This window comes from Microtus oregoni, unplaced genomic scaffold, assembly GCF_018167655.1.
Source record: "Microtus oregoni isolate MIOR12 unplaced genomic scaffold, Mior012 000013F_ref0000133, whole genome shotgun sequence".
NCBI classification, from domain to species: Eukaryota; Metazoa; Chordata; class Mammalia; order Rodentia; family Cricetidae; genus Microtus; species Microtus oregoni.
This window is the reverse complement of record NW_024543072.1, coordinates 47,680,042-47,692,672: the sequence shown is the minus strand read 5'-3', so window position 1 is coordinate 47,692,672 and position 12,631 is coordinate 47,680,042. Positions and strand designations below refer to the sequence as shown.

Here is a 12,631-nt window from a genome sequence, read left to right as displayed (position 1 = left end):
CTTTGCCTGTCTGTGCTCTGCTTCTCTCTTCTTGTACTGAATTAAAGGTCTTTACCTGCCAACAACTGATCCTTCTTTGCAATCTATCTCTTCTCGCTTCTTTGAAGTTCTGGTTCCATGCGCTGCCTAGTCTCTCTGGTGTCATTTGCAATGCTTTTTAATCATGTGGGTAAGTTTTCAACTGTACTTAACTGTTCTTTCCTTTTTACCATCTGAAATCAAAACATCTTTACACAACCCCATGATCCAATACCCAACAACTGCTGGGAATTTACTGTGTGTAAGAAACTTTGGACATCTATTATAGTTAGCCCTCACATAAACCTTAAAAGGCACATCAGATTGAGGACAAAGATGGTAATATAGCAAACCATTGGAGGAGTCAAGCTTCTGAGCTAGAAATCAAGCTCAGAGCCTGCTCTACCTACTGTGTCATGTCTGATAAAAAAGCAAAGAAAACCATCCCATGAATCATAATCCCAGAGAACCTAGACAACAATGAAGACCCTAAGAGAGACATACATAGATCTAATCTACATGGGAAGTAGAAAAAGACAAGATCTCCTGAGTAAATTGGGAGCATGGGAATCTTGGGAGAGGGTTGAAGGGAGGGAGGTAGGGAGGGGAGCAGAGAAAAATGTAGAGCTCAATAAAAATAATAATAATAATAAAAGAAACACCTATACTCACTAGATTCGTTTTCTTACCTTCTTGATCCACGAGTCCAATGAGATGTCTTTAAAAAATAGCCTTAACATTATTTGACCTTTACCTTCGTGGATAATGAATAACAATAATAATAATTTCATAAATGTTAAGAGTTGAAAGCTTGCTTACAACCTCTGATCTTGGTGCTTACTATTTTCATGGGCTTTTTCGGAATCCCCTATGAGCTTGCTTTCTTCTGCTCTCTCAATGTTTGCATACCCCACAGCCCCGTCCAGTTTATTTTCTCAGTCTGCACTCTCCTTGGGTGATCTCACTTATTCCGATGGCTTCCACTGTCATCTGCACAAGCTTCAAGTGGCTAGAACAGCAACTTGGCACATCCAGCTAACACTGACAGCTAGGAATGCTGGGAGTGATACCTGGAGACAGACAGGCCACCCAAACAGACCCACCAGGAAAGCATGGACTGTGATGAATTCGCCATCACTGACTAGTATCTGGCTCTCTGATTTTAAAAACTCAGAAACTTGAGCATGACACTGTCACAGTGTTTTAAACAAGGGAGGCTGATGTATACAACTGGTATGCCAAAATATGAGTTACCCACAAAGAATATGACTGTCTGCTGAACCTGATGTATGTGTCCGTCTGAGCGGAGCATTCTCTCCCCATAAAGAATGACATGAGGTTACTTTATCAGAGAACTGTTTAAATGGTACATCCAGAACAAGGACAGTTCATTGTATGGCACTAATGTGCAATGACATCATTTCATAGTTATAAGGAAAACAGTCCATCACCACAGTGGAATCCTGGTCACTCAAGTGTAAAATAAATTAATACACTGAATTTATCTGATAACCAAGTTAGAACTTGGTTGGACACTGCTCAAATATGTTTCTGTAATGAGTTTTCATTGCTGACCCATGAACTTCTGGTCGATGTTCGTTTCAGACAAGTGAATCTATGAAGAGCTTGCTATCAAGACTCACTACCCTAGGGATGACATTGTCTTTGGGAGGAAACATTGCATCGTATCTCCTCTCTCCTATGGCGTGGAATTTTAGTAGGTAATTATATTTATTTTTCCTATATTCACAGGACCAACTCAAGTCAATTGTGCTTCCTTAATAACTCAGAAATCTACCCTTTTCTCCTGGTACCCAGGTCTCCCCATGGGGCCCTCAGGATTTCCTCTGAATTTCTAACATGGCCTCATCTCTCATCTCCCAGCTCTGAAGACTGCCTTACTCTACTATGCCAAGAGATAAAGTTCTAAATTGGAAACGCAGCGATGCCATGATAATCCTTGCAACCCTTCCAGCTCCCAAGAGCTTTCATCGTGAAATCCAATACCTTTAATACGTTTTGATTAAGCTGCTTGTATTCATGAACTTCCTCAGATTTCAGCCCAGATGACACTTCTTCCAGAAACCCTTCGCTAGCCAACCCTGCTTGAATTCACTAGAGTAGAATACTTTGCATTTCGTTCCACTACAGAATTTGCTTTAGTATATTATACCATCATTTCCCTTGCACCCCTCCCCATCAACCATAAGCCTCTTCGGAGTTTGTCTCACTGTTTTTGAATCAACACGCCTACCGTGATCCTTGATATTAGTAAGCAATGACAAGCTTGTTGGCTAGTGAATGAGTAACAATAGAAAGGCTGATAACAGAGTATTTCTAGTCCTTTGCAGCTTTCTCTGTGATGATGTTAGTAGTGTGGGACCAGGGGAACGATGCAACAAAGAGCTCATGTGTCTCAAACATTCAGTTTAACAGAACAGAGTTGAGACAGGGCTGGTTTGAATTGTCCTTTGCCTGTATGTTGACTTGTGGTCAAGTCATCAAGCAGACATCCCTTGGTTCTCTCCTCTTACTATATAAACACTGCTCAGCTTCTCCTGCAACTTCATTTTCTCCTTCAGCTTTTACAAAGCAATGTGGCTTTGAGCCATTCATATTATAGTACATTTTATTGTGAAAATTGGGTGTTTGAAAATTACATCTGTTTACGTATTTACGAGGGGTGAGACGTGGTGTATGTGTGGAGGTCTGAGGACCGCATTCAGGAGTTGGTCGTCTCATTCTACCATGTAGGGCCTGGGGATTGAACTCGCATTAGGCTTAGCAGCAAATGCCTTAACTTGCTGAGCCATCTTGTCGACCCTCTGTAGTGCTTCTAAAACATTTACACAAGTACTGCTTTATTTAACCAAGATAATGTCACTAGGATGAAGAGAGCTGACATAGTGCACTTTGATACGGGGCCAGTGTCAGAAAATCCTAGCAGAGCTCACCATAAGTGACAGAACTGAGGTTGAAAACCCTGTAGACTTGTAAAAATAAAAACATGGTGTGGATCTTTTGTTTGCGCAGTGCTCCTTGGAAATCAGTTTCTTTGCTCTGACACTCCATCAGTAAGTCCAGCAGGAATTGGAGAGTGATCAGGCTGCCTGAGGCCATGTCGCTGAGACATTCCACATGACAGACACACACACCCCAGCCTAATCAATTGCGTATGCAATCATTCAATAACTACCCAAGAATCAAATGCTTTCTAGATCACAATATTCCTTCTCTTGTAAAGCTTACAAGAGAGCTATGTTATCATTGAAAGACTTAACTGACAAGTAAATATGCTGCAAGTTTTGGTCCCATTAGGAACGCGATTTAAAAATAGACTCACAGATGTGAAAGGCGAGTTTTAAACACTCATAGAAGCACTTGCTTCCTTGACTAGGCTAAAAGTACACAGAGAAATCGTCTGTTCTTTACATTCATGCATCCATTGAAGAAATATTTCCCAAGTATCTGTTGAGTTGCTGGGCCTATGGGATAAATGAAGCACTTAGGTGGAAAACACCAAAATTTATGTTTTGATCAGGAACAAATCAAATAAAGCCCAATTCTGTTTTATTAGCAAGAAAGTTAAAGATTTGTTCTCAGATTTAACCAAAAACAAAAGTAAAATACTGTCATTCTGTGGTGACCTGAGCAAATCCTTTGCTTATCCTTTCCATTGTTTTAGATTTTAACTATGTATATACATGTGTCTCTGTGTGGGTATGAGCCCATTCATGCTGGTGCGCAGAGAGGCCAGGAGATGGTTTCAGATCCCCGGGAGATGGTATTACAGGCAAGTTGTGAGCTGCCAGACAGAGAGTGCTGGGAACTGAACCCAGATCCTCTGTGAGAGAAGTAGGAACTCTTAACTGCTGGGCAATCTCTCCAGCCCCAGGCTCTTTTATCTTCTTGAGGGAGCTTTCATTGTGTATAAGAAAAGCATCTCTACTTATCTTAACACTATCCACTGAAGCAGTGTCCATTACCTCAGCTTAAAACATTTTATTCTGAGAAACAAATCGCCATTGCTCACTCAAAGCCCCTCACTCTGGGGCTAAAGAGTGGAGATTAGAAACAGAAGACTTGTCTTCAGTGACCAGAACTGAAGAGGGAAAAAAAAACTCACTGAACTGTTAGTGCAATTTCCTCAGTTCCTCAGATCTATCTCTCCCGTGTGTGTGTGTGTGTGTGTGTGTGTGTGTGTGTGTGTGTGTGTGTGTTTCTCCTAACCTTCATGAAAATCCTTGCCCTGGACAATGTGTTAGAGGCTGGCTGCTTCTTGTTTTCCTATACTCACTGAAATGGAAACTGCTCAACTTTTGGTTCAGTTCATGTAAGAGCAGCTAAATTTTTAGGGTCTTAATGTATGTTATCTTTCCTTCGAAGAATCTTCCTGCTCATTATGGTTTAGAGTAGTTCTGCTACTCGCCAGAAAAATATTCTAAGAATCTTACAAAAGTCCTGGGGTGTTGTCATAACACTTCACAGGTCTGACCAAACCATGCAAAGTCATTGAAGGTTTATAGGTTTTATTAACATGAAACTCTTAAATATGAGACATGCAATGTTGGTATTTCTGCTAATGAATCAAATCCTTTCTATTTCCAGTCTCTTTAAACCCACTTACCTTTCACTGTGTTATGACAAAAAATTATAGTCAAACTCATTGTCTGATAATGACAATGCATTAATTTTATAGACAGCAAAACAGGGGTCTGTCAAGACTATTAAACAATCTGCTTCAATGACAAGAATAAGAAAAGGCACATAAGTTTTCCATTACCAAATGGATGTTCATTCTACTGTATGACGTTTACATTTTAAAAAGAACAGTTGAATAATTTATCTCAACTAGACTCAAATCTAGCCTCATGAATAAGGCAACCACCCCAGTAGTTGGACACCAAAATACATTTACAAAGATTTTCAATTTCTCTTCTCCATTCTCTTAGTTCTCTGCAAACAGGCTTTCATCACTTCACTTCACTGGAATAGTCTTCTTGGATCATCAATGGCTTCCACATTGCTAAGCTCCTGTCAGTTGACCGGTCTGCTTCCCTAAGACACAGTTTCTTGGGCCTCTCCGCCTCAAGTTTTCCTGGGTGCTTCACTGGTTGTCTGTCACCTCTCCAGTCAAGCATCTCTGTACCTCAATGTTGAGACCTCAGACCTTCTCTCTTCCCCACGCACAATCAGTCCCTCAATCGTTTCAAAGTCTAACAGCCCTAAACACCATCTTCATATATGCCTTTGGGTCTGAAATTCATATCTCTCAGTCTGCCTTTTCCCCTTGAACTCGAAGGTCATATATATTATATGACTGTCTTCTTCCATCTCCACCAATATCAAAAGGCATCTCAAGTTTACACATGTTCAAAAACAAAAACCTCATCCTCCTACCACTTCTGAAACCTCTCTCTCTCTCTCTCTCTCTCTCTCTCTCTCTCTCTCCCTCCCTCCCTCCCTCTTATGTTGCTCCATCTCAGAACTCTCCACCTGCCACATGTCTATTTGCTCAAGCCAAGTTCTCAGAACCCATTTCATCTTCTGTTTTAATCCTTGTAATTCACATCCAGTGACTCATCAAGTCTTCTTGGTTTCCTACTCAAAATATAAACAAACACTGTTTCTCAAAACACCAGTAGCTATCGTCTGCACACAAGGAATTCACATTCTTCTACTGACCCATTTCTACTCTTTATCTGCTTTCCATTACTACCTAACGATAGAATGATGCTGAAGGCATGTTTGCCAGATTGTGTCGCTGGTTCATTTAGAACTCTGGAGTTGAGAGTTGAAGAGAAGGCTCAGTGGTTAAGAACACTGGCTGCTCTTCCAGAGGACAGGGGTTTGATTCCCAGCACCCGCATATCAGCTCACAACCATCTATACCTCCAGTTCCAGAGAATTCAATGCCCTGCAGATAGTGGACATGGAGACAAAACACCCATATCCATAAATTTTAATAAATAAAACTCTAAAGCCTCTCTCCACATCGTTCACAGTAAAAACCAAAGCTTAGGGGGGACGATGAGTTCTTTCCTGAACTCGCCAGGCCTCATTTGCCAGTTCTCCTCTATCACTTTCTGTGACAAAGACACTCAGTTGCCTCACTGCCATTAAAAATGTCAAGATACTCTCATTACAATAATGTTTTTACTGATTGCTCATCTGCCTATAAAAGATATGTGCAATGTTCCCTCCTTCAAGACTTTATCAAAATAAAATCTCTTCTTTTGGAAGGACCCCAGCCACTATATTTAAAATTCTAACACCCTCACATCCACCCTGAGCACCGCATGCCCTTTTATTGCTTTTTGTTTTCTCCATAGCAACCATAGGCATCAAATGCCTTTGTGCATTTTAATCACATCCTTTATCACCAGTGTTATCCTTTCCACAGCAGAACACAAGGTCTATGACTGCAGGAGCCCTCTCTTTGGTGTTACTTTCTTTTGGCTCCTCAGTGCATTAAGTAATGCCTGAAACAGAGTGAGCAAGTGAGCAAGGAACGCAGACCAGTAGCAGATATTCCAGAGGGTGAAATGTAATTGTCCAAGAGAAGAAGGGGATGCCCGACTCATTAAAACACACTGCCCACTCTCACTCCTCCTGTCTCACAGAGGAAGGGGGAAATAAGACACCAGGTGACCAGAGGGCCTTCAGTCAGGAAAGGTCATCAGCTCTCCCCAGTTCTTTCAGAGGAAAACAGGAGTGAAATCTGGGTAGTATTAAAAGCAGCAAAAATCAATACATAGTCTAATAACTGATAACATGTTGATGAAGCTATGAAGAAACTGGATCTCACTCATCAGCCAGTGGGATCATAAAATGTCATAACTGCTTTGGACAGTAGCTTGCCCACCCCCTCAGCAGTTAAACATATAGTTTTCATGACCCAGAGGTCCCATGTCTAAATAATATACTCAGAAGAAAGGAAAACATGTCTACACAGAAATGTGTATGTGGGTATTCATAAGTTATCCACAAAAGAGTAAAGAATATCTAAATCTCCATTGTGGACCAGTGCATACGGTATAAGTTGCATATTATACTACAGAATATAATTTGGTTGTAGAAAGAAATGATGAGCCGTCACATGCTTCGATACGAATAAACTTTGAAAGCATTATGCTGACCTAAGGAATCCAGTCACAGAAGATCATATAGGATTATAAACAATATCTATAATGTATAAATCCAGAACAGGAGAACCAGAGAGATGGAAAAGTGGATTACTTGGAAAAAGAAAACTTTAATCAGTGGCTAGGAAATTGCCAACTAAATGGCATAGGACATTTTTTTGGTGGTTGGGGGGGAGTCAAGACATGGTTTCTCTGTGTAGGCTTGGCTGTCCTGGAACTCTCCCTGTAGAGCAGGCTGGCCTTGAACTCAGAGATCCTTGCCTCTGCCTCCCAAGTGCTGGGATTAAAGACAGGTGTTACCACTGCCCAGCGGTAAACAACTTCTTTGAGGGTAAGGAAAATGTTTTAAAACCAACTGATGACAGTGCCACCTATCTGTGAACATGATAGAAATCATTAAGTTATACATGACAAAGGTAAAGAAAGTGCCTCTCAACACAGCTATTTTTAGCTCACAGCAGACAGGTATCCCAGTGCATACCTGGAATCCCAGCACCAAGAACCAGATGTAGAAGGATCACCCACAAGTTCAAGACCAGCCTCGCCTACATCATGAATTCCAGGTCAACCAGGGCTACATAAAAGACCATGTCTCAAAAGCAAATTAATTAATTAAAATTAATACCGGAAGCATGTCTTTGGAGATTAAAAGACTCTTTCAATGCGGTTAATTATCATTAAAAGGCTGGCTTCTGCCTCCATGAACTGAGGCATTCCAGGGAAGCTATATCCCTTCCCCCAAGCACATCTGATGTTACTGGATCTTTCCTGCCCTTTCCTGCATAAATACCTTCTAATGAGCTTTATCACCATACTGGCCAGGACTGGGATCTATGTTTCCCATGTATTTTCAAACTATCGCCATCTGGAGGCACTCAGCTTTCCCTGAATTGTTACATGGACCCACAGACTAATCATCTTCAAAGACTTAAAGCCTCAGACCATGTCCCCAAATTCACCCATTATTTAATCTAGCTACACGGGGTGGTCGATATCAACAGAGCAAGCACTGAGGTCTCTAGTGTCATCACTTAGGTCAGTACTATATGTTATTTCTCTCCACATTAGTTGCTTCATTCAACTGTACAAATAAGCATTAGATACTACAAAAACAATAGCCACATGCAAAGTAGAGAATCACAAAATGTCACAACTAGAAGTGTCCTTAGGTATGTTCAAATCCAGTTCTCTCACTTTGATTTTGAAACTGAGCTTCAAAAAAAGAAAACTGATATTTCCCTAATGTCAGTAAGATAATCAATCCCCATTCAAGGTCCTATCATTACATCCTGATCATCAACTGAAAGAGAAACAAAATTTCTCAATGAACACGTGCATGCACACGCACACATGCATGCACACACACACGTGTGCACGCACACGTATACACACAAAAAGGAAATCAGGAATATTACACAATGGCAATAGTCTGCTAAAACGAATTTGAAGTTTAGATACTCTTGGATGATATAAACTATTGACAGTTCTCCACTTTTAATCATAATGGAAATATAATTAATATGAACACTGAGTTATAAACACAATTTTATTAAACAAGTTTAGACTACTAATTATTTTCTTATACAATTTAATTCAATAAAGCTCTAATTTTATTAGTCATCTGCAATTAACATTCCAAGTTTTCCCCCACTTTGAATTCCAATTGCTAAACTATAGGAAAATCAGCTACAACAGTGTGCAGACCATCTCACTGCATAACAGTTGGGAGGCAGCACACATCCTACAGTTTGTTACAAAGTGTTTCCACATCACTCCAAACTATGATAGTTCAGCTTCCATTTATGCAATGAAACATATTTTATATGTTTCTCGGCAACATAAAGTCACAATGTCTTTTGGATGGAGGCAAACAAATTAGCAAAATTAGTTTTTACTTTATATTTGAGCCAACTTCAGACTCATCCCTATATAAGACATATATTTAGGCTATTCCAAAATAACAAAACCTTGGACTGCATCCTTAGTGGCATCTTATAAATTGAAACATCCTGACCCTTGAGGTGTCTTACTGAGACAGTAGACACAACAAAGGACCATCTTACTCTGGATTCAAATGATAAAGCAGGTTGAATCAATGTCGAAATGCATGTGTGCGCTACAGGAGAGATGGTTTAATGTGGTCATTGAAGAACAAGACAATTCCAGAAAGTTCTAGCTCCCTCTCAGTTTATCCCAATGAGAACTATACCACATTTAATAACTAGTAGCAATTAGGGTTTTAATATGTTTGGCAGCTGCACAAGGAAGAGAAAAAAACTGAGATCTTCAACATCATGCTCTCATTGTGAAAGAGGTTATGCCAAAGTAGAGAGCATTTCAAAGGCGAGGGGCGGGGGATGTGGGAGAGCAGTGGGGGAGGGCTTTTAAGAAACCACTGTTTTATTTCTTCCACTGAGCAGCTATTTGCACTAATGAAACTCAGGTGGACACAAGACGGCAAGCCTCGGGGCTCCCCCTGTAATGCTACCCTAGACAATGACAACGGGGACTCCTAGGAGCCTCACAGAGAGGTGCTGCTTTAGAAAGAAACTGGAAAAAGTAAATAGGATCACATTACAGTGCAGCAGCAGAAACCCACAGCCTCAGGGCACAACATAAAGTTATTTTTCGCCAACTACCTTTCAAGAGCACAGACATAGCAAATTGCACACATTTGTACCGCCTGAGACACGGACATACTGTTTACAGACATCTGTGAACCTCACTAATGATGACCCGGTGCAAAGATGAATAGATCCAGTTGAGAAATGAATGGCTTCTGTCTTTCATCCTTATGCCTTCAGTTCCACGCCTAGTTACTATTTACAGACTTGCCCTTGTGTTCCCTCTCCGGTGAGGTTTTCCTTAGAGTGTGCTTGCCCTTAACATCTAGTGACCTGCTGTGGAATTCCACGTCCCTGTCCCAGTCTGCCTTTAGCTTTAAAATGCAGACCAGTTAGCTCTGCTTTTGCTGCTGTTGCTGCTACAGATTCCCGAGTCTAATCTTCAGGGGACCACATTTCCAGGTCAGGGCACCACTGGTTAAGCTCCCTAAACAAGTCATCTACTCCATGGTTAAGCCTAGCAGAGCACTAAGGAGGTATGAGAGCAAAACCAGATGCCAGCAAGCAATTCTTTGTTACAATTGTATTCAGCTGCATATTTTTTTAAAAACTCTTCTGAAACTTTCTGACAATAAAACAAATTCCTAGCATAAGTAATAATAAATTACAACAAATACAGAGCGTTTCCCTTACCTGGATCGTGGAAGGGCACCAAAGCAAAGTTGTAAAGAGGTCTCTTAGGTCTTTTCAAAGACGTCTCCAAAATTTTGGAAGCCCCTTCAATAACCTGAACTAAATCATCATACATGGACCCAGTCACATCAAACACAAAAGCCAACGTGGATGCCCCCTCCGGAATCTCCTCATCCCTGCTCTCCGACTCGGGGGTCCCATCTCCAGCTAGGGAGGAACGAAGAAGAGCCACAAAGAATACTGTGTGGACCACTTCCCAGGCAATCATTTTCCCCCTTGTTTGCTCGCTGCTTTGCTCTTTGCCCTAAGCTCCTAAGCACTGTGCTTGCTCCTCAACAGCAGACTCTGGTGCCTCATCAGCCTTTTGCAGTCTCTCAACTAACGCAAAGTTTGGAGCGGAGAATGAGACGGGGACCAGCCCGGAGCCCGGCTGCCTCCCGGGGCTGGGCTGGGCAGCGCAGGGATGCCGCGCCTTTTGTCCGGCTGGGTAGGTCGCGGGCTAGAAGCGGTCGCGTGCAGGACGCTGCGAGTAGCCTAGCGCGGGCAGAGCGCGGGGTCCATGCCCCGGGGGACTCTGCTAGGCTGCGGTGCCGCCTCCGCCGCCGCGCTCCAGGCCAGCGACTGAGCTTCCCAACTTTCCACAGCTAGCCCCCTCGTCGGCGAAGCCCGGCTCGACCTCGCCTTCTGATTGGCCAGCGGCCGTCCCTCCTCTGCGGGAGCCCCCACCCAGGAGGGCGACTTTCCCCACCACCGAGAGTTCCAAGTCACTCCGATACCGGGGAAGCGCTCGCTGTGTCAGCTCCTGTGTTCTCGTCAGAGCTAGCCCCAACTTCCAAAATCCCAAGGTTTAAACAATGGTTTTCAAGAATGTGTGGCCCAGTACCAAATTCGGGGGCATCGCATTAGCTAGCACAAAGGGAACTGGTGTGCTTTTTTTCTCTTCCTAAAGTGTGCAACGCTGTTTCAGACACTTCTCTCATAATTCCTCACCCCACCCCAACCCCAGAAGCTGAGACGCCCCAACCCAGCTTCCAGTCCCTCAACCCACCATTCAGCCCAGCCAGAAGAGGGAGCTGGAAAATTCCCTCCTCAGGGCTGCCACCACGGGAAGCTTCTTTGATCTCCCTTGGGGAGTGTTCAGCTGAGAGGAAGGCGGGGAGGGGAGTGCTGTGGAGGCAAGGGGAAATTCAAGGAGGTGGGAGGAAAGTGAGCGACATCAAGATATCACTAGCTACGCTGAGGGACTAGAGAAAGAAACTGGGTATCAATAAAACATTGACGTCCAACAGAAAGAGTGGAGTGGCTGGGGGAAAAAAGAGAGACATACTGAAACCTGGGGGAGATGTAATTTCATTATCAAGCTTCACTTTGCTGAGCTGTCTAAACCTACTGCAAAGCATAGTTATGCAGAATAATATCCCCATTTCACATATCCTCTTGTACAACTAGGAGTCAGATTTCAAGCAAAGATCCACAAAAACGTCATTCCCTTCAAGGGCATTTTCTTGCCAATACTTAAGGGAACTTCACCGTGGAAAACATTACTGTGTTCTTCCAAGTCGTAATCATTATATACATTATAGCCGTATTAACAGATTTAAGAAGGTAAGCAAGGAAAGCCAGTCATGAGCTTTCATAAATACATTTTTTTTCCTGGAAAAGGGGTCATAGTCTGCATGCGAGCACACAAAGAGCACACGAGCAGCTTTGTACTGGGACGGAGTGTGTGTGAGACCACCCTCCAACAGCAGGGCAGCCTGAGGAAGAGCCAGTCCCGCCAGCCTTGTATGCTCCGTAACTGTCTTCCCTTTCAGACCCACCAGCTGTGGAACTTGAGTTTATGATACCTATAAGTCATGTCACTTAAAGGAAGCACACGGGCCATTTGGGCTGGGTGGGAATATGAGGAGGGGGAAGAATGTATTTCCTTTCCAAGGAGTATTTAGAGAATGTTGAATGCTATTTGAGTAGTCCATTCTTTTGTTTATTTTAAAAGGACTTCATTCTAGGTCATAGAGACCTGAGCTATTCCAGGTGCTCAGGGAAGTGGGTGAGTACAGCCGAAGTGCTAAGTCCTGCATGATGCCTAATAGCTGTGACCCTTAGCAAGCTACCTACCCTTTCCCTACCTTCTTTTATTCACTTGTAAATGGAAATGATGGCACTCATCTAATCGGGATTAAATGATCTATAAGTCTTCCAGATGCACTT

General features: G+C 42.5%; 1 protein-coding gene across 1 annotated transcript in view; it reads right to left on the bottom strand.

The window, feature by feature from the left end:
• The window catches only part of Hmcn1 (hemicentin 1), a 441,231-nt gene extending 430,543 nt beyond the window's left edge, over nucleotides 1-10,688 (bottom strand). Inside the window, exon 1 of the mRNA XM_041662626.1 lies at nucleotides 10,421-10,688. Within this exon, the coding sequence (XP_041518560.1) occupies nucleotides 10,421-10,688 (268 nt within the window). The remainder of the gene's footprint in view (nucleotides 1-10,420) is intronic.
• Nucleotides 10,689-12,631: the final 1,943 nt, after the last annotated feature.